The sequence below is a fragment of the Sphaeramia orbicularis genome, chromosome 2 (assembly GCF_902148855.1).
Source record: "Sphaeramia orbicularis chromosome 2, fSphaOr1.1, whole genome shotgun sequence".
Lineage (NCBI taxonomy): Eukaryota > Metazoa > Chordata > Actinopteri > Kurtiformes > Apogonidae > Sphaeramia > Sphaeramia orbicularis.
This window is the reverse complement of record NC_043958.1, coordinates 3,182,799-3,205,927: the sequence shown is the minus strand read 5'-3', so window position 1 is coordinate 3,205,927 and position 23,129 is coordinate 3,182,799. Positions and strand designations below refer to the sequence as shown.

Here is a 23,129-nt window from a genome sequence, read left to right as displayed (position 1 = left end):
GTAACACAGTTCTGCTTCATCCTCAGTCTGAATTTGCTGGTGTTTTTAGTTTGACTAAACTCTGTGTTGAGTTCCTCTTAGATGAATGACTTATAAAAACCCAGATGACGACTGCCTTCACACATTTAACTGGTCTTTAAACTGATGCTCTTTAGGGTTTGAATGTTACCAGGACACAATATGAATATTCATAGAATTCTACTGGGTCTGAACAGATGTAAACAACATTACCACTGTCCTTGTGTTTAATGTGTCACAGGGTCATGAAATATGGAAGCTCTTACTTTACTAATTACTTATTAAAGACTGACCTTCAGATACTGGGATGTTTTTTGAAAGTTTCTTCACCAGATCAGTCTTCTTCATCTTCTCCAGAACTGTTACAGTGACTCTTGGAGTATCTGTGTAGTAGGTCTGGACCATCAGATCCACCGTGTCCATCCGGTCTGCGTTCTCCAGTTGACTTCTTGGGATGGTTGGTTTTTCATTTTTCAAGAACCACTTGAACTCTTTAAAGTCATCATCAATCAAATCCTTCAGAGTATCGAACAGACCTTCTTTAAGTGCCGTCATCTGTTTTTCCTGTGAAGATCCAAAAGAACATCTTCACCTTAAACAACCAGGTTTGTATTTGATGTGATCATTAACCTGTTCATCAACATAATCCTCACATGCAATGAACCTTTGGCTCAAGCATAAATTACATAAACATTATTCATTTTATATAAAAGACAAATTCATCCTGAAGAGTTCCACATGAAGAACCTGTACAGCATCGGACATTATTCTATCCCAGGGTTTAATGACTTCCAGTTCAAGTTAACATTAAACAAGTAGACTGTGGTTAGTCTGTTACATGTACATTAGCAAAGTACAGCGAATCCATTTAAATACATGCTGACCTCAGTAGAAGACCTGAAGAAGACTAAGACCTCACCTTAAGTCCTGAGTCTCAGTTTCCTGAATATGATCCATATGACTCCATTTACTTTAATGTTTTTTAACCCTTAAAGGTCTACGATCACACAGGTGACATCAGATCACATGACATTTCCAACACATCATAACGTCAGAAGTAGGTCACGTAGATCGCTGGGAATGTTGATGTTGACACATGAAGTACAACCAAGATGTGGCGTTTTGGAAGTGGAACAAACAAACATGTGTAAAGTATGAAAATTGGAGTGATGCAGGCATTATGTTTCTTAAAATATCTTCTTAATTTTTTGACATTTTTCAAAAAGTAAAAAACTGGCACTCCAAACCAGAGTTCAAAAAACATCATGGTGGTTGAGCTCACTGTGCCCTGGGAAGACAGGCTAGGGATCTCCCATCAGCTGACAAAAGCCAAATACTAGGATCTGATGGCCAAAGCTATCGATAAGGAAAGTCAAGTAACTTTATTCCCCATTGAATCACGCTGCCATGGTTTTCCCATATCATAAGTATGCTATTTCTTACAAAAGATCGGCCTTGATCCTAAACAGCTGAAGAAAGCCATTGGGGAGACAGCCATGACAGCTGAAACCAGCTCCAGGTGGATATGGGTGACAAGAGACCACAGCTGTAACCCTTCTGCAGGCAAAAGCTAAGTCTGCTTCTGCTGTCCCACTAAGGCAAGGTGTAAAGGTTAAGGGGCAAAACACCTGTGATCCTGAAGGTGCTGAATGAAAGTGCTTTATAAATGCAATTATTATTATTATCATTATATCAGCCAACACAGTGGATGCTTATGCATCATCCCATCAACTGCAATTCATACCATTTCTGTAACCTTGCTGTTCTTGATAAACCTGATCTGAAGAAATACATTTTAAATCTATTTCTAATTGTTATTAGACTGTAATTAACTCTTTTCTTAATCAAAAATCACTTAAAGTTTTGAAAAGGTTAGTTAAGCATCTTTTACTCTAATATACGCAGCAGTATTGGCAACAAAATTCTTAATTTGCTTCACGTGACTAATGTAAACAGTTAAGCTAAAATAAAATAAAGGAAATAAACTGTACAGTTAAAACAATTTCAACTAAATTAACACACTATAGGAAATAAAACTAAATAAAATGGTACACAGAACAAGGAAAAATAAATAGGTAGAGTAAAATGGAGCAAGTGCTCTGTGAAAAGAGTAAGTGACTCAGGTGATATAGATGTCCTGTAGTGGTGCGAAGGTTCTGCGTTACTTGTGCAATAAATTATATAATTTTAATCAGATTGTATGTTTTTTTTTTGTTTTTCGATCCTGTATGCTGATATGCAGGGTGGGGAAGCAAAATGTACAATATTTTGAGGCAGGGATTGAAAGACAATGTATGACCAATTAGTTTATTGAAAGTCATGAGAATTTATTTGCCACAAGAAAATGTACATAATAGAAAATGTGTTTATTCTATGTGTCCTCCTTCTTTCTCAATAACTGCCTTCACACGCTTCCTGAAACTTGCGCAAGTGTTCCTCAAATATTGGGGTGACAACTTCTCCCATTCTTCTTTAATAGTATCTTCCAGACTTTCTGGTAATAGTTTTGCTCATAGTCATTCTCTTCTTTCCATTCTAAACAGTCTTTATGGACACTCCAACTATTTTTGAAATCTCCTTTGGTGTGACGAGTGCATTCAGCAAATCACACACTCTTTGACGTTTGCTTTCCTGATTACTCATATGGGCAAAAGTTTCTGAAAGGTATGGATAATAGTGTTAGGTATGATTCTGACATCAATATATGTTTGGTTTCAAAACAATTGACGTAGTGCCTGCTGAGAAAAAACAACTACATGTTCATTGTAAATTTTGCTTCCCCACCCTGTATATGAAAAAAACAACATACCAAATGTGGGTACGGCAAAGTTTTTATGAAGGCAAAATCAAAACACCTAAAATAGGCTCAGACCCCTAAGGGCTAAATATTGAAGGGACAGGATTTTATGAAACTAACTTCAAAACCTTTAACTGATGATCAGGAGCTCACCTGAAACTCAGAAGACGACCCGACTGATTCCTTATCAGTCTGCTCTGCTTCACCAACCTGCTGAATCATCTCCTGCATACAAAACAATTCATTAATAGTAACACTTTCATAGGATTTATGGACATATCCTACTGTAATGGACGTTCTGTGTCCCGCGCGTGTCCAGCGTTTGTGCGATCGATGTCCTGATGTTGCAGCACAGGACGGCGTTTGTATGGGTTTTCCTCAGCTTTCACAAGCCTGATCGCTGCCAAACTCACCAGATTAACAGAAACATTACCCAGCTACCTACTAGGCACAATTTTATGTCCGTATTCAAATGCTGAGAGGTATTCTGGCCAATTTTATCTGTCTTGGCTCACTCAGCCAGGCACGAGAGATGTGACATTTGCGGACAAGTCGACTCTTTTCAACAGCTCTTTTCAGTGAACAATAACAACCCATTTGTTGCGAGCCGTTCGTTTACGTGCCGTTCTTATATTCAAATTGCCCACACTGCCTTCATGCTTCACCTGTGTGTCCATGAGTCTGAGTTGTCCACGCTGCCTTCACCTGAATGACTAATGACATCTGTGAGTTTGAGTTGTCTGCAGCACACCCCCATTCACTTGAACGCAGCTACGTGTGCAGCTAATTTAGGGGAGGAGTTATCAGCAACAGTCCGACTGACTGAAGACATTTGCCGCTGTATCAGGGAGGAGCGACTGGAAAAAAATGGAGATGTGGGATTAAGTGGAGGAGCATCTTCTTCCTATAAATGCAGAAATGCATTTTTGTGGTGGACCCCAGCCGGGCCCTGGTGGACCCCAGCCTCATCACAGTTATGGTATGAAGTACCTGTCTGCTGTTCTACTCTATGCAACGGGCCGTGAAACATGCTCAAAAATCACTTTACTTTTACATATTTGAAGGTTTTTCAAAAAAAGTTTCGAAATAATTACTTTCCCTGGTAACTAATTACCTACTTAGGTACACTAATAAAAGCTTATGTTGCCCCACGACCACTCCGCTTGTCTGGGGAACGTTGTCTGGTGGTCCCCAGACCTTGTACAAGACAATCCAGGCTTTTCATCTCTTTTCATGGGTCACTCCACGTTGGTGGAACGTTCTACCAAGCACTACGAGAACAGAGGCGTCCCTGCCTATCTTCAAGAAGCTCCTGAAGACCCAGCTCTTCCAGGAGCACCTCCTGTCCTAGCACTGACAGACATTCCATTTTAAATATATTAATAAAGTTTTTCCCAGGATTATCACAATTTTTCCCAGGATTATCCTCTAGACCTGCTGCGGTGGTCCTGCCTCTCTCTCCTGCCTTCATCATCATCACTCAGTTATCCTCAACCGCATCCATGTGTCTCCCCCTTCTCCTCCTCTCCCCCCAGTGTCTAGCTCTATCGCTCTCTCTCTTTCTCTCTTTCTTTACTCTCTCTCTTTAACCCCAGGATTCTGTTGGGTTTCTGTAAAATGGCTTAGAGTCTGGTTTTGACCAACTCTATATGTAAAGTGTCATGAGATAATTTTGTTGTGATCTGGCGCGATATAAATAAAATTTATTGATTGAGTGACTGATTAGTTTTCCCCTGTAAGTCGCTTTGGAAAAAAGTGTCTGCCAAATGCATAAATGTAAATGTAAATATAAATTACATTTATGAAGGAGTCATTGCTTATGAATTCAATTACTTTTTTGGACAAGTAATTAGTAACTATAACTAATTACTTTTTACAAGTCATTTGCCCAACACTGGTTTTTATGCTGCCGTTCATGACATTTCTACTCCTACCACACCATGCTACAATGTGAAGGCGGCAGTTCACTGCCACTGGATGAATTTAATCATGCTTGACAGGCCAAACAAATACATGCTCTTCCCTTCATGCCTCGCATGTTGCCTCAAATTATGACCTGCACAATGCATGATTAAATAGTACTTTACAAATGCATAGTGGTGGCAGACAAGTTCTACTTATCATGCTATTGTACAATGGCACCACGGGTACAATGTCGCTAGTATCCAATGAAAGTGATTTAGCCCCACAGACAGTTACACCTGTAGACCATTAGATGCTAGCTGAAATTAGGCAAGGCAAGGCACATTCATTTGTAGAGCACAAATTGTACACAGGGTAATTCACAGTGCTTTACAAAAATGGAAAAGAGACAGGTTAAAAACACACAGTTACAATTAAAACATAATCAATTAAACATTATAGTGAACTAACAGGCCGGTGACATTAAGTTAACGGGTTTTAACTTAATTAGTCATTTATGTATGTAACTCTCCACTTATTTCACCATTAACTGGTAGTTTTACTGGATAACTCAAGTTTATATCCTGTGTTTTGCATGTAATAACCATTATCTGAAAGTCTAATCACAGCTCATATCAGCATCACTGTGTATATGAATATATTCTCCTTATCTTTGTTTGTTTTTCTTTCTCATACTTGATGTGTTCTTTAACTTGGACATATAATACATTCCTGGTTATTGTTTGCTATAATTCACATCCTCATTATTTTTTACCGAAATATATTACTACTACTACAGAATTAAGAAAGCTGCTCTGTTTCAACTTTTTTTTCCAGACCTCCATGCATTACTAGATAAGGCTGACGGTAGGCAGATGATCTATTGAGATACAGACTAACATACAGGAAGTCATATTACAGATACTTTGGAATCTTTTTAATGCTTAGTTTTTCCCAGTGATGTTAAAATCAACTAAACAACTGGTCACGCTAACAATCTCTTTGGCTCCAAGATTAAACTCCGATGAATAGAAATGTCTAAATTGTTCTATTATTTCCATCTTTGCCAGGCTTACCAGGCGTTATAAGAGTGGATCAGCCTCAGCATGAAAACCAACCTCATTATCTGATATTTACACCTCCCATTTCCAGGTCATAGAGCTAATGTTACAGTCAAGTCTTCTGTGAAAATGTAGAAAGACATGAGGAAATATTTGAATTTTCAGTGCTTTCCTGTATCAGCCCCATTCCATGATGACCATTTATTGCCCCCATCGATGCCAGACAATGGATTTGCAATCTGGTCTGACCCTGTTTGTTTTTTTTTTTATACTAAAACCCCTGTACATTGATATAACCTCCATATATTTTCAATTCCCTAAAATCATTTATTTTGCTGTCTTCATGTCTGGAGCTTTAACCAAACATGAATTTCTGACTCTTGTGTTTGACTTTTAGCTGTAGACGGTGACTGAGGAAAGTCATAAACAAGCTGAAGTTGGTTTATTGTACCTAAAGAGAAGCTCTTTATCACCTAATCAGATTGCAGTTCATTAATAATTCACCATTTACCAAGATGTACCATTCAAAGGTCAACAGTTATCAAAGAGTCAAATAAAAACAACTTTATGAATCCAGACTGACTTTAAACATACGAAATATGTGTGAAGTGTTTAACCCATAAGGACCCAGTGTGACTTTTGTGCCAGTTCCCAAATGAATTTTTCTCTCTATTTAACCTTTCCTAATTGATTTATCACCATTTATTATAATATTATCCTCAAAATTTTGCATTTTTCCTATGTTTAATTGAATGATCATGTAGATTTTCAAAAAAGATCAGAGTAAATTCAAGGTTATTATATAAAAATTGAAGAAAAACTGGCTTTTCAGTAAAAAAAAAATGTCATTAACTATGTCTCCATCCACTGTCATTCATCCAATTCCATGGGTTTTACTGGTGAATCAATATTGTAGAAGATGACAGTGTTTCCATGGTAACTACGGAGCCTCTGAACGTCCAATTGGGTCATATCTGACGACCATGAAAAGACGACAAACTGTATGTTACATCAATTATTTACATGGATTAATAGGATTAGTAGATCAACAGTTTAGATCAGTAGATGCTTTTGGTCAGTGGTGGATGTTTGGGTCTTTATGGGTTTAAAGGGTCATTTATTTCCAAAGAATAATACCAATGCTCTTGACTCGATTTAAAGAGTCAAAGATAAAACTCACCTGTTGAAGTCTGACAGAAAAGGGTTTGTGTTCGTCACAGTCTCACCTGTAAAGACATCAGGTGTTAATGCCTGCAGTGGGAGGAGTTCTGAACTATCACGTGACAGGTTACTGGGTGGCTTTTATGGCTCTTTTTGGTAAACTCATATTCTCCTGTTGAGGCTCAGAGGATCTGGTTCTAACATCAGCCCCACAGGATCCTTCAGGCCTTTATCTGTGTTGCCAGTTTTATATTTGACTCATCTATTCTTTGGAGTATTATTAATTATTTTGTGCTTTGACAAACTAAGATGCGTGAAGCCTGGTCTTTAAGGAGTGATATTTTGCTTTTTGTGTTTTTAAATGGAATTATGCATTTTAAACATTTCCCTGTGGTCTACATGAACTGTAAACACTCTGCTTGGGTCTGAATTCTTCATTAATTCAACTCCACAGGCCATTCTCACCCTATTTCTGAGTAATGACACCAGAAAGGTGAAGATTTTAGGTAATGGACTCAAAGTTTGGACAAATTTTCCGTTTTACTACAACCACTGCTGCTGATAAACAATTATGGTACTCGGAGAAATGTTTCATCAGAAGTCTTGACCTTATATGTGCAAATCAGTCTACAGGAGATGTTTGGGCCCAGGCAAAAGGGGAACTAAAATCTACAAGAAAATGAAGTGTAGAACAAACAAAAAGCCAGTGTATCTCAGTCATAGGGGTACATCTGTGGAATAATCTGGAGCAAAACTTAAAAATGTCTTCTTCAATTTGTGCATTTAAAAGGATGTACACATCCACTATGATGACAAAATATAGAACATTATCTGAATAAGTCAATATCTAGTTATAACATAAAAGTACACATGAAATATTATTGTAATTATCATGATAAAAAGATATTATCACATTTATTGATCATTGTATTTGTAGTAAATATTTAAAGTGCATATAAATCTTATAGTTATAATAAAAACAGTTGACTATGAAAATCTGACTGTGTGTGTGAGGTGACTAAAAAAGTGTATGTGAATGGTTTGTATGGATGCTTTGTGTTATTGTAAAAATATACAGAAGAAAAGGTGTGTTAACAAAACAAAGGAAGTGGAGTTAATTTAATTATTAGTTTGTAAAAAGGGGGTGGAGTCTGTAAGTTGCACTTCTTCCCACTCCTTTTCGAGCGCTGAAAAATTTTGTTTGACCATGTTGTATGGTTCTTTGATTCTATGTGATCGAAATAAAACTACACTACTACTACTAAATGTGATGATGTAACTAGTTATAAAACGCAACAAATTCAGCAGGAATTAAAACAGGCTGAAGAAATCCACTCGATTTTCGCCAGAATTAATAGAAAGATAGCTTTGAGGCACCTGGAGGGTTCAAATTCAAACTTTATGAACTATTAGGGTCCAAATACACAAATAAACGAACCAAAGATTAATAAAAGTGGGTTTAGATAAATATGACCACTTTAAATGAAAACTGAAGCCTTTTGTCTCAGCCCTCAGTATTTTTCTCCTAACAGAGTACGCAGGACAAACAGGTGGATCTGGGTTTATCCTACCACTCAGTTCAAACAGTTCAGTCCATTCAGTGCAGTTCAGGTTTACACACAGTGGATCATCTTGGGCTCGGACTCACCAGCCTTGGACAGAATCTTCTATCTTTAAATCTCAGCAAACAAAACTCCTGACCTGTGTAACGCAGTCAGAAAGCATTCAAAATCAAGTCGAGCTCTCTCATTAAATCTCAGTAAAACATTTACATCAGAAATCTTACACTTGTATACACATCTTGACTCTAGATTAAAACAAATGATTGAATAGACAATTCTTACCAAGAGTAATAAAATCCAGGGCTCTCCAGAAGAGTCCAAATGGAGACAGCATGGCACCAGTCAAACTACAGTCAACACGGTTTTATAGTGCACACAAAACACACTCACACTCACAAAACAAACTTCAAGTCTCTCATAGTGTTTCCCTCTCACATTTAGGATTTAATATGTTACATTTTTCTTCTTTTTTTGGTTTTAAATGAATGTGCAACCAAATAAACAATTACATTTTTTTATTTTATTTTTTCTTCAAGAGGACCCCAGGAAGACAAGACTGGCATTTGCACATCAGCTAATGGGAATCCCCAATAAAGAATAAAGAGAACAATTCAATAAACACTCTCAAACAATTTTGCCTGAATGTTGGTTAAACATTTAAACAATGTTGGTTATTTCCATTGGAAATAACCAGCCATATTAATAGCACTGCATGGGACTCAAACCTGATCAAAAACTTAAAAAATTTTAGACAAAAAGGCTCCATAGTACTACAGTGTATTAGGGCCACAGGAAAAATAAAAAAACTTGTCACCACGAGAATGAAGCCGTAATATTTGAGAATAAAGCCATAAATTATGAGAATAAAGTCGTAGTTTAAAAAATTAAAAATAATGTCACACTAACATGAGATTAAAGTCCTAATATTTTGAAAATAAATTTGCAATAGTGTGATAAAAAGTCATAATTTTAAATAAATGATCCAAAATACATCATCACACCAGATTCCCATGTGTGTGAGTTCAAAGTACATGGAAGCCATGTTGTTGACAGTTTAGGATCTAACAGCAGAACGATGAGGACAACTCTAACCTTCACATTAAAATAGTTCATCCTCCCAGTGCTGTGTGTAGGACACGTTACAATATTCAATTAAACAACATTTTAATCTGTGCTACACAACAGTTCACACTACTTCCTCATCATAACCTGTTCGAAAACAGTACTACAACGCAAAAAACTAAACATAACTAAGTCTATGTTTTAATAAGACTTACAGAACACACAGCAATGCACATGGTAACACATTAACAAAGTCATTTTTCACTGATAGTCAGGAAAATAACAGAACCTGTACTGATAACTGGAAAAGGCACAATACGAAGAAATTGAAAAACTGAGTGGATGCTGTTAAAGGCTGATTATAGTAAATACTGTGGACTGTAGGTGGTTACACCAAAAACTAAACCCAATAATTGAGTATGGGAGAGGATTCAATATATTTTTCTCTCCTTTTAATGTATATTTTACTTATCTTCATTATTTTCTTTTTTTTAAGAAGTTATTATATTTTGTCTTTTTTGTTTATTTAATTAATTTATTCTTGAAGTTTCTGTGTCTTTGTATTATTAGTCTATGATTATTGTGTCTTGGAATGTCTGATGTTCTGTATATTAATATTTTTTGTATGTTTTATTGTTGAATAACAAATGCAATAAAAAACCCAAAAAATCCCCCAAAACTTAAAAAACCAATCTTCCATGTTCAATTGATTCCATTTCACCTCTTACAGATTTTTACACTTTCTGTCCAATGACATGCTCTCACCAGACAGAAGGCTCCAATCACAGTTGCAAAAATTCTAAACATGGCTTCACTGTCGCAACTTTTTATTTTTTTTATTGACAACATACAAATATACAAACAACTAAGCATTCATATTAAAGAACATACAAAGGCACAGGTGCAAACAGGAGTACATACACAGATGTCAACAACCATGAAGACTGCAAATTTTTATAAAAAAAAAATAAAAATTAAAAAAAATTTAAATTAAATGAGGTGGGAGGCTAGGGCTTGTTGTACAAATTATTTTCTTCAATAACTGATAGAAGGTTCAATGCAGATTTACTCTTCACGTGACTGAGTTTTCATTTGGAGCATAAACTCACTATGGAAACTGGAAAATGTGGGTTTCATCTTCAAATGTTTTTATTTGTATCTGTAAAATTAACCCAGAATGACGCTATTTATTAAAAGGTTATCTTTGACATTGTCCAGTACATGTCCATAAGTAATGTCCATTATAGAAAAATCCTCAGGAAGGCAAACGTTTGTGTGAAGCCAATCAGAAATGTCCAGCCGTAACGCTTCCACATACATACAATGGAAAAATAAATGTTATTTGTTTCAAAATCAAATCGTTGTTTTATCATATCATTGGAAGGATAGACTCCATCCAGAATTTTAAAATGAATTTTTTTGGCTTTTGGGTTTAAAGGGCTTCACTGTTTCAACTGGAACAAAGATTATGATTCAGTCGAAAAACAGCCCAACACCGCCACCTGCTGACCTGTCACTGCTACTGCTGCTGCTGCGCTCACTGTCTTCACAAACGTCAGGGACAACAGGACTGTGTGTTTTCTAACCTTGAACTGACAGACTTTTCTGTTGAGGATCGGTGAAATCTGAAGTCCAGCTGGTCCTGGATCAGGTCTGGGAGAGCTCTGATCTGATTGGTTCATTCACCTCCATCAGCTGCAGACATCTGTCAGAATCAAACACTGAAGCACATGGAAAATACTCATCCAACCTTTACTCATGTTCAATCAGTGTCCATCGTTCAAGAACACCTTAAAAGTTGTGTAATATTAAACCCGGGAAACTTTCTAATATTTACAGCAGAACTGACCACGTTTAAAGAAAAAAAAAAACAAAAAAACATTGGCTCAGATGTGAACAATCAAACTGTTTTTTTTTTTAAATTAAGCTTAAACCTTTGTTTTTTCAGACAAACATGGATGAGTCCTGTCTAAAGGAGGTCCAACATGACCAGAGGAAACCCCTTCCTTTACTCACATGATGATGGAGAAGGATAAAGTCACTGAACCACTCTGTCCACTGACCAGGGGCCTCATGTACAAAGACTTGCGTGGATTTCATACTGAAACCTGCCGTACGCCCAAATCCAGAAAAGTCCGAACGCACAAAAAAATCCAGATGTATGAAACTGTGCGTACGCCCGAATCCAAGTACGTTTCCTTTATACATCCCAATCAGCGTGGAATTGAGCGCATATGTTGGAGTACCTGACTCCTCCCTCTCCACGCCCACATTTAAATATGCAAATCAGCATAAACAGGGTCTGCAGGTGGGGTTCCCTCTGGGATTCCCCTGTCTGCAGGATCAGACGATGACGTCAAGGTGGACGCGAAGGAGGACAAAACAGACGGAAGGAGAAAAGAGACGAACTGAGACGTTTGAGGAAAGAGTCGCTGACATTGTGACACTTTTCTTACAGGGCTGATGCGGATCACCCCCAGATAAATATATATTTAGTATTAGTGTAAGTCACACAGTTCATTTCTACGGGTCATACACAGTCTGATCACAGGCAAACAAGAAAAGGTTCATGTGTGATCATGTCAGGAAATCAAAGAGGAAATCAAAGACTCTGACTCATGTTTAATCACTCAAATTGTTATTTTCCAACAATGAGACAGCAGACAGTCAGACCCAGTATCATCCTCCTGTCACAGAAGCTTCTGTTGACTCCCCAGTGTTAGCCGGTCCTCCAGTCCGCCACCCACTGCTGATGCCCGTCTGACCGGCATGGGTCTGTACTGACCCGAGTCACAAGAGGACATCGTGAGGACGATCGGCGGAGTCAATGAGCGACTGGACCGACTAATAAATGTTCTCACAGACATGAACACTATATTTATCAACCTATGAATTTTATGTCCTTGTCTCTTTGCTGTTGCTGAATGTCCATCTGGACAGGATTGGCACTGATGGATACAGGGTCTAATTGGTTCTGGTTCTGTTGGTGGATGTGCTGCTCTGACAGTAGGATGACGTGCCGGTGTGTTTATTGTTCTTCTGTGTATCTCCGATGTGCACATCAATCGGAGGAATGACCTTTTCCACATTATTAACAGTTTCTCAGTGTCACCTCTAAGTGTCGCCAATGGTTCCAAAGCACTAGAAACGTGCGTACGCCAGCTATGGAGTGGGCGTGAAGGACCGCACATTTCCACGGTCATTTCAGTCTTTATACATCTGAACGTGAGCGTGGAAAAGGGCGTACGCCAGGTTTTTGTGCGTACGCACGCTTTGTACATGAGGCCCCAGGTCATTACAGCCAAGACCGGATCAGATCCCAAAACCTCTGAGTTCCAGACCTGATCCTGAACCCACTAAGCTCCAAGGAGACTGATGAGGCGGTTCCACCTTTTCCCTCCTGTTCTAGTGTGAATCAGTTCTACACACAGGCTGCATCAGGTCTGAACATGAAAACAGTGGCAGAAGAAAAAGCCCTTCAGATGAAACAGTGGATGTGAACCTGTGACCTCTGACCTCCGGAGCAGTTCCTCATCCATCTGAGCCACTAGAGGAGTGGAAGGAGTCCTCCACACATTCACTACTGACTCCTTCTTCTTCTGTGGTGTCGGGCTTTGACCATGTCAGGCCTTTCTGTGTGGTTTTTCAGCAGCTTTTGACTACAGACCACACTCACATGTTAGTTTCCTGTTTGAGTCCGTTTGTCTCAGTTGGACTGATTCCATCAGCTTCATTACAGTCATATATCACCTACGCCACAGAGAAAATATACAATCCTACTTTTGTCCCGTGTTTCAGGTCCACCTTACTGTTATAATAAAACAAAATGGTAAAATATACTATAATACAACGTAACATGTCAAAATATTTGTAACGTTTCTAATATTTCAAGTGGTTCCTCTTTACCACAGCCATCAGTAGTTCAACATTTTCAACCAAATCAAGCGCATTCTGCACCTCAGGGTTAGACCAGTGTAAAACTGTTGAAACCAGTTTGATGTCAAATAAAACACTGGACCTGACCAGTACCAGACTGGACCACTAGATGGAACACTGACTTGTTGCAACATCCACTGACACGTAGTCTGACATGTCACCTTTAGTGGTCGTGAACTTTCTGGTAAACACACTTCCTCCAACTGGAATGTGATCTCCATGTTGTTGGCCTCGGTTTGGGACTAAACTGCTAACAGCTCATCAGTTTTCCAGTCTAAATGTCCACAAAGTCAATCAGAAGTAGAATCCCCATGGAAACCACAGCCTTATTGGCCTACACTAGTTTAACCGTTCACCTTGTGTCAGGTTGTGGTTCTGTAAAGTCAGTGTTTTGTGAAGGTGGAGCATTAGAGCACACTTCTGATTGATACTTAATATGAGGACAATGAAACAGCTTTCAGTCTAGTGTTTGTCTTCACATCTGGATTCTGTGAAGCCTGATCTGGAGGTTTTTAAGTCTGATGTTCTTGTCAGAAGTCGGTGCCGGTGGTTCAAACACACTGCATGTCTTCTCGTCAACTGATGCTGAGGTACTTGCTAATTCAGATGTTGATTCACATCTGTGCTGGTGACAGGCAAGATCAGACGATGACGAGAACCTTTTGTCACATTGGTAACACTCAAACGGGTTTGATGTGTTATGATCCGGATTTATTCCACTAGTTTCTAGAGTCTCACTTTTGATGAAACTGTTCAGTTTTTGTCTTTCGTGGATATGTTGGACACGTTCATGTGTGGAACGATAGGAAGCTGCCACAAAAGATTCGTCACAGAATCTGCACTGGTAGGGTTTCTCTCCAGTATGGAGCCGTAAATGAATCTTGTAAGACTTGGACGACGCGAGTAACTTTTTGCACAAATCACATTCATACATCACCTCCTTATGGTACTTACGGCGGTGAGATTGTAACGTAGACACGCTTTTGAAAGCCTTACGACACTGGTCACAGGGGTATGGTCTTTTAAAGTTTTTAATGCATCTGTGTTCTCTAAGTCCCTTCTGTTGGATGAAAGTCCTCCCACACTGGTCACACCTATATGGTCTTTCTCCAGTATGGTGCCGTTGATGAATTATTAACTGATCTGGTGTGAGGAAAGCCTTTTGACATTGGTCACAGCCATATGATTTTTTCCCTGTGTGGCACCACCATTGGTGTTTTCTTACTGTAGCTGCTGTGCAGAAAGTTTTTTGACAATACTGACAGACATATGGTTTTTTTCCTGTATGAATGAACAGGTGATCTTTAAACCCCTTCCTGCTGATGAAAGTCTTCCCACACTGATCACACCGATATGGTCTTTCTCCAGTGTGGTACCGTTGGTGAACTTTTAAGTCATTTGCTGTGTAGAAAGCCTTTTGACAATGGTCACAACCATATGGTTTTTCTCCTGTGTGGATGCGTTGGTGTATCTTAAGTGAACTTGCTGCAGTGAAAGTCTTCCCACATTGGTCACACCCATATGGTCTTTCTCCCCTGTGGACGCGTAAGTGCTTCTTAAGGCCACTTTTTCCGGTAAAAGTCTTCCCACACTCATGACAGCTATATGGTTTTTCTCCTGTGTGGATCCGTTTGTGTAACTTATGTGAAAGCCATTTAGTGAAGGTCTTCCCACATGGTCACCTATATGGTCTTTCTCCAGTGTGGCACCGTTGGTGAGTTTTTAAATTACTTGTTGTGGAGAAAGCCTTTTGACAATAGTGACAAACATATGGTTTTTCTCCTGTGTGGGACCTCTGGTGAGTTTTTAATTGACCTGCTGTGAAGAAAGCGTTTTGACAATAGTTGCAGCTATATGGTTTTATTCCTGTGTGGAAGCGTTTGTGTGCCTTAAGCCTAGCCCTTTGGGTGTAAGTCTTGCCACACTGGTCACACATATATGGTCTTTCTCCAGTGTGGTACTTTTGGTGAATTTCTAATTGACCCGCTGTGGAGAAAACCTTCTCACAATAGCGACAGACATATGTTTTTTTTCCTGTGTGGCTGAGCAGGTGACCTGTAAACCCCGTCCTGCTGATGAAAGTCTTCCCACACTGGTCACACCAATATGGTCTTTCTCCAGTGTGGCGCCGTTGGTGAATTTTTAATTGACCTGCTGTAGTGAAAGCCTTTTGACAACGGTCACAGCCATATGGTTTTCCTGTGTGGATGAGCAAGTGACGTTTAAACCCCGTCCTGCTGATGAAAGTCTTCCCACATTGGTCACACTCATATGGTCTTTCTCCAGTGTGCCACCGTTGATGAATTTTTAATTCACCTGCTGTGAAGAAAGTCTTTTGACAATAGTCACAGCCATATGGTTTTTCTCCTGTGTGGCTGAGCAGGTGACCTTTAAACCCCGTCCTGCTGATGAAAGTCTTCCCACATTGGTCACACCGATATGGTCTTTCTCCAGTGTGGTACCGTTGGTGAATTTTTAATTGACCTGCTGTGGTGAAAGCCTTTTGACAATGGTCACAGACATAAGGCCTTTCTCCGGTGTGGTACCGTTGGTGAATTTTTAATTGACCTGCTGTGGTGAAAGCCTTTTGACAATGGTCACAGACATAAGGTTTTTCTCCGGTGTGGACTCTCAGATGTTGCACAAGCCCATTCTTTGTGGTGAAAGTCTTTCCACACTGGTCACAGGCGGGTCTTCCATTCATCTTTGCTGGATTCAGGTAATCTTTGTCTTTCTCCAGATACAACTTTTAGGTTTCACTTAACATCCACCTTTGGCTTCTTTCTACATCAAAACACAAAAACACAGAAGAGGTGGTCACTGAAATGCAAGGGAATGGAACAGAACAAGCATCTCTTTAGAACCAGATTAACCCTTTAACTAAGGATTGGAATTGATAAGAATTTAATGATTCCGACTCCATTATCAATTTTGCTTATTGTTCCGATTCCTTATCAATTCTCATTGGGTGAGAGAATAAAAGAGTACACATGGGTTTGTTTGCATTATCTGTCTTTCATATTTTCATCTCTGCAAAGAAAATATAACATATACAGTATGCAAAATAAACAGATGACGCCAGGCCTGGTTCCAGATAGGTATATGTGAGATCAGGGGGCACTTGCCAGTGACTGAAGCAGCGACGTGCAAATGACAGTTGGTGCAAACTTTTTGGAGACTGTCCTATTTAAATGAGGATTTTGTGGGTGCTACTGGTTGTCGTCATGGAGACAGTACGCTGGAAAAACTGCTCTGGGATTCACTAGCACTAGTGGTAACAGAGACTGGAATGATCCAGAAACAAGGAATGTAAAGTTGGAGGAGTTTGGTCATAGAAGGTTTAACTGACTCCTCCTTGTGACTGGACCCAAATCATCCCCTAGTTCGTCTAGAAGTTCTAAAATGCCATTGCTGGTTAACGGTGCCAGATTCATTTTAGAGGTGGGGGGCTGTGGGGGTTGTTGGATTGAATGACATAATTTTGTCACACTGTAGCCTAATGTTGGTGCGTATTTTTAATGACAATCATCAGATCAAGTGGAAAAGTAGCCTTTGCTACAAGAGTCCAGTAAAGTTTGTGTGTGTGGTGTGTGTGTGTGTGTGGTGTGTGTGTGGGTGTGTGTGGGTTTGATAAATCACTTTGCGTGTGCAAAATTAATAAATTTACATTTTCTCCTCCCAGCATGTGCAGAACTGCACGTAAACGCCCCTTTTTGCATATTCATTTTGGCAAATGTTTATGCCCGGCCAACTCTATCACTATTCGCCACTCCCACAACACATCTGGTCATTTAAACGCCGTAAAAAACTGTGTCCAAACCACCAGAACGCTGTAAAATACGCCATAAATTCCCACAAAAATGTCATCATGTACTGTTTTAAAAGCAGCATAAGCATCTTATGGCTCTTTAAAACGTCATATCTTACAGCACTCTGGATCACGTTTGACAGCGTAAAAAGTGGCGTTTTCTTGTATTATTTTCATCTCTGCCCCATTTCTTTACAGCCACTAAAGTTGAACTGTCATCAGCCAATAAGTAAAGAGAACAGACAGACCACACCAATTCACCACAGATCTCCTTTGCTGCTGATTGCATCTGTTTCTTCCCTGCTCTAAGGAAAAGCCTGTGTATGCGCTCGGCCGCTATTTTCATTCATATTTTCACACAGACTCACCATATGAAAGGGTGACTGACACCACTGGGAAAGCCTCAAACATTTAATGCACATAAAGATTAACGTATGACTAAAGAAAATTCAGCCCAATTTGAACATTTTTTCTGCCTGTTCCTCAGTGTTTAGTGTCTTTGTAGATCTGATCCATAATGCACATGGAGCAATGACAAGTTGAGGAAAATAGTGTTAAAATTGCACTAAATTTTCTAACGTTTTTTTTAATTTAAATTTCAGTTTTGTTTTTTTTTTTGGGGGGGGATAGTTTATAAAAGTAAGTTTTCATAGTTTAATGGGTTTTCTTACACTAAAACAAAGACATAAATTGTCAGTTGTCATTATTATAGGTTATTACCTCCGCCAAGGAGGTTATGTTTTTGCCAGGGTTTGTTTGTTTGTTGTGTTGTGTGTCCGAGTGTGCAACATAACTCAAAAAGTTATGGACAGATTTGGATGAAATTTTCAGGGTTTGTTGGAAATGGGATAAGGAAGAAATGATTAAATTTTGGTGGTGATCGGGGGTGGGGGGGCCCACGGGGGGGGCCACTGATCAGCCTTGGCGGAGGTCTGCGCTCTCCGAGTGCTTCTAGTTATTATTATTTTACTGGTTCGGCCCACTGCAGATCAAATTTAGCTGAATGTGGCCCCTGAACTAAAATGAGTTTGACACCCTGATATAGACTAAATGTCAACTAAAATCAATGTTTATTTGCAACATAGTATAGCAAACTATTACATGATCAAAAACAAATTGATTTTAGCCACAAAAAAAAAAAAAAAAAGTCTCTGTTTTGAATGTCTGGGGTCACCAGAAGTTTGTGATGTCAACCCTTTCATGCACAAATTATGAGAACCTTAATCAAAATTTTTTCCTGAGTGTTTTTATTCCTCTTTAGGCATGAAAAAAAACAATGCGACTGAAAATTTTCTTCTGAAAAATAAATAAAAATAAATAAATAAAATAAAAATAATTGGAAAAAAAAAACATTAAAAAAAATAATGAAAAAAAAAAAAAAAAATCTTATGAACCTATTTTTCATTAAGTTGCAAAAATGTCCACTCAGCTGGACACCACATGTTTAATTTTTGATGCACAGAAACATGTATTTACTGATAAATTGTGTGAAAACTATGGGGGGATTGTGATTCTGGGGGTTTATGCTCAGGAGAGATCTACATAATGTTACCAATTCATGTCAGAAAAGATATGTAGTGTCTTAAAACGTTAATACAGATAACTACCAGGCAAAAGTTTGGACTCACCTGGTTTTTTCTTTATTTTTATGACTATTTTCATTGTAGATTCTCACTGAAGGCATCAAAACTATGAATGAACACATATGGAACTAGAAGCACTCGGAGAGCGCAGACCTCCGCCAAGGCTGATCAGTGCCCCCCCCCCCCCCCCCCCCACCCCCCCCCCCCCCCCCCCCCCCCCCCGTGGGCCCCCACCCCCGATCACCACCAAAATTTAATCATTTCTTCTTATCCCATTTCCAACAAACCCTGAAATTTCATCCAAATCTGTCCAACTTTTGAGTTATGTTGCACACTAACGGACAGACAAACAAACAGACAGACAGACAAACAAACAAACAAACCATGGCAAAAACATAACGTCCTTGGCGGAGGTAATTATGTAGTTTAAAAAGGTGTGACAAAACTCAAAGCATGTTTTACATTTTAGATTCTTCAAATAGCCACATTTTGCTTTTATTACTGCTTGTGCATTCTTGGCATTGTCTTGATGAGCTTCATGAGGTAATCACCTGAAATGTTTTCCAAAAGTCTGGAAGGAGTTCCAAATGAGGCTGAGCTCTTGTTGGCCATCTGTGGTCCATCTCATGTCATTTAACTAAGAAGGTGAGTCCAACTTTTGCCTGGTAGTGTATGTGTAAAAAAAAAAAAAAAAAAAAAACAACGAAAAGAACAAAATCCATGATATACAAGAGAACAGCTGTCCACTGTAGTGACCACTGTGCATGAAAGGGTTAAAAAGGGGATCACGAGCCAAAAAGGTTGGAAACCACTGCTTTAACAGTTGTCTGAGATCAGTGGGAGTTTCCACAGACCCTGAACGCAGCATGGTGAGGCCTGGTGAGGCGTTGACGTGCCCGGGTTTCCATTTACTCCCTAAAAGTTACCAACGTATTTGAAGAGTGTGTGGGGTTCAGGTGTGAGACCAGGTTCGGGTCCAAGCACAGCCCAGACTGGACCGAGGTTTCAGCCCAGGACCTCCTCCTCTGGTCGGACCCACTTGTTGCAGGCCTCGGTACCAGACGGCTCCGGGTGACCACAAACGGTCAACTAGTGCGTTGACTCCCGACAGAACTGCATTTAGCAAACACTGGGCTAAATGCTGCCGAAAATGATCCGATTATCAGTTATTATGATGTTTATTATGCGCAAACTAAAATGGAACCGGACCTGAGCTAAAACTGATGACGTTTCACGAGATCCAAGAACAAACAAAACCTGGCGGACACGGTTCAGGTCCCACAGACCCTGGTGGGACCTCCACAGGACTAGGAAACATTCACATCCTAAAACTGAGGAAAAACGGCCTTTAAGACGCAGATACTGACCTGGAAAACTGCGACGTACTCAGGCTTCAGTCCGGGTGGGGCCTGGGGAGGAAACCGACACCTTAAAGAGGTCCGGGTGGAACTGGTCCGGGTCCGAAGGTTCCGTGGTGGAAACACGAACTTCCGGTCTGTACCAGTTTCAGGTTAAAAGCTCATTTATGCTCTCGACCAGGTTTTTTTGTTTTGTTTTGTGTTTTTTTTTCTAACACATATGATACAACATATTTATTAACCAAACAGGACACACAATAAGCATACAAAGACAACAGGCTTACCTTATTACTGTTGCATACTGAGTGTTAGCTGGGTTTGGTGGATTTCTTCTCAAACTAAACCACTTTTTTTTTTTTTTTTTTTTAATTTGAACATGAACATTGAACAGTATATAACATAATAGTATACATCAAAAGGGTAGAAAGTGTCATAATTCACAACATATTTTACATTACAAATACATAGAAATACACGTAAGTAAAAAAACATTAGGAAAAAAATATATAATAAAAATAAAAAAATGCTCAAGGTATAAATAGAAATTATAAATTAAATAAGATTATACACTTGACTTTTTTTGGGGGTTTTATTTGCTTTAGAATTTATGCTGTTCCTCAAATTGTCTACATAATTGTTAAAAAGGGCTTTGAAAACAGTGATGTTTGGACGCTGATGTGCAAATTTGGAGCAATGAATGTGAAATTTGGCAAAAATAATTAAAAGGTTGATAATATATCTTTTTTCTGGAGTTATTTTATCAATTTGTGATAGGCCAAATAAAATGTGTTGAAAGTTCAATTTACATGAAGAGTCAATTTTTGTGTTTAGCTCTAGACCAGGGGTGTCAAACTCATTTTAGTTAAGGGGCCACATTCAGCTAAATTTACCGTCAAGTGGGCCAGACCAGTAATAATAAACATAATAACCTATAAATAATGACAACTCCAAATTTTTGTCTTTGTTTTAGTGTAAAAAAAACAAAACATTAATTTATGAAAACTTACTTTTATAAACTATCCACAAAAAAAAGAAAAAGAAAAGAAAAGAAATTTAAATTAAAAAACATAAGAAAATTTAGTGCAATTTTAATATTATTCCTCAGCTTCTCATTTCTACATGTGCATTATGGATCAGATCTACAAAGACACTAAACACTTAGTAACAACCAGAAAATCGTTAAAATTGTGCTTAATTTTCTTTAGACATTTCAGGTTGTTCATATTTGTTCAGGTTATTCACATTTAATTGTTTCAGGATAGTTTGTAAATGTAAATATTTTCATAATTTAATGTTATTTTTTGCACTAAAACAAAGGAAACAAAATTAAGTTGTGAATTCTAGATGTTTTTGGCTTAATTCAAGATTTTTTTTACTTAATTGAAGATTTTTTTTTGGCTTAAATCAAGATTTTTTTTTTTTTACATAGATGAAGATTTTTTTTTTTTTTTTTTTTTGGCTTAATTCAAGATTTTTTTTTATGTAATTAAAGATTTTTTTTGGCTTAATTCCACATTTCTTTATACTTAATTGATATTTTTTTTGTCTTAATTCAAGATTTTTTGCAAAGTTTGAGATTTGTTTTGGCTTAAGGGAGGATTTTTTTTACTTAATTGAAGATTTTTTTTTTTTTTGTCTTAATTCAAGATTTTTTCATTTATTCAAGCTAAATTTATTTTTTTTTTGCTTAATTCAATTCAAGACTGTGGAATTCTTGCACTTGGCAAAAACATCGCAGGGGCCAAACTGGGTCCTTTGGTGGGCCGCATTTGGCCCCCGGGCCGCATGTTTGACACCCCTGCTCCAGACGCAGACGGAGTGTCCTGTCCGTCCTATGTGTACATTCCATACATAATTCTGTCCGTTTTCCGAGTTTGCGGATGCGAACCTAGAAGAATACGGAGCAGTACCACCGGGAACCATAGGGGGCAGTGTTGAGGTCTGAACAGAATAATTCCCATAAATAGAGACTGTGAGTTAGTGAAAAACTACAGACATATTTATGACAACTGCCCTTCTCTATATTAACATTTGTATCAGCATTAGTAAAACTTCCTGTGTCATCGCCTTGTTAGTTTGTTTTATTTATTTATTTATTTATTAATCAAAATCTGGCCATACATTCTAAAGAATTCCATAGACACGCTTTTTTTTCAGTCTGAGCATCAACATCAAACTTATGTGAACAGTTTTGTAAAGAACATATATAATATAATAATAATAATAATAATAATAATAATAATAATAATAATAATAAGACATAAAAACTGAAAACTGTGTTCTGACCAGAGGCTGAAAGGCTGGATGTGGAATAAACTGACAGAACAGATAAGACTTACTATCTTTCAGTTTGGAAACTCAAACCTTTTTTCACTTTTAAAACAGCTGCGTGATATTATTGTGTTAAAATGTTGGCAATTAATGATGGATGGATAATGAAAAAGTGAACTGTAAAAAGCACACATACTGGATCTGTTTTTTGTGTACGTCATTAATCTGCAGCAGAATACATGGAAATAAAATATTTGATGATTTAATTAGTTTAATTACTTGAAGCCACTGTTATTTATGTAAAACACCATAAAAATAATTTTTATACAACAAATGTTTGGTGTTTGGGGTATTTTTTTTTTATTTCAGTCTTGGATTTGTCTCGTTTCTTAACGTAAAATGAAACCATAAAATCACATAACACCAGATTTTATTTATTAACAGCTTTGAGATTAAATATGTGGTTTTAATGGGACATTTTAGTCCTGAATGACTCAAGAGGGAAGTAAATGTTAAATCTGATGACACATAAAAAAATATTGTATTAAAGTTAATATTTTGAATAATCCAAGACTGATTAAAAAATAATAACCCCAGTCCTCCAACATTT

General features: G+C 38.1%; 2 protein-coding genes across 2 annotated transcripts in view; one reads left to right on the top strand and one right to left on the bottom strand.

Annotated features, from left to right (window-relative positions):
* The window catches only part of LOC115431961 (NACHT, LRR and PYD domains-containing protein 3-like), a 592,418-nt gene that overhangs the window by 60,063 nt on the left and 509,226 nt on the right, over positions 1-23,129 (top strand). The window lies entirely within an intron of this gene.
* Positions 13,770-20,358, bottom strand: LOC115432393 (zinc finger protein 271-like). Its single transcript, XM_030153223.1, has 3 exons — positions 20,258-20,358; positions 15,846-16,283; positions 13,770-15,095 (listed from the first exon to the last, which is right to left on the bottom strand). The coding sequence occupies exons 2-3, from the start codon at positions 16,201-16,203 to the stop codon at positions 13,975-13,977; spliced, it is 1,479 nt and encodes a 492-aa protein (XP_030009083.1). The 5' UTR covers positions 16,204-16,283; positions 20,258-20,358; the 3' UTR covers positions 13,770-13,974.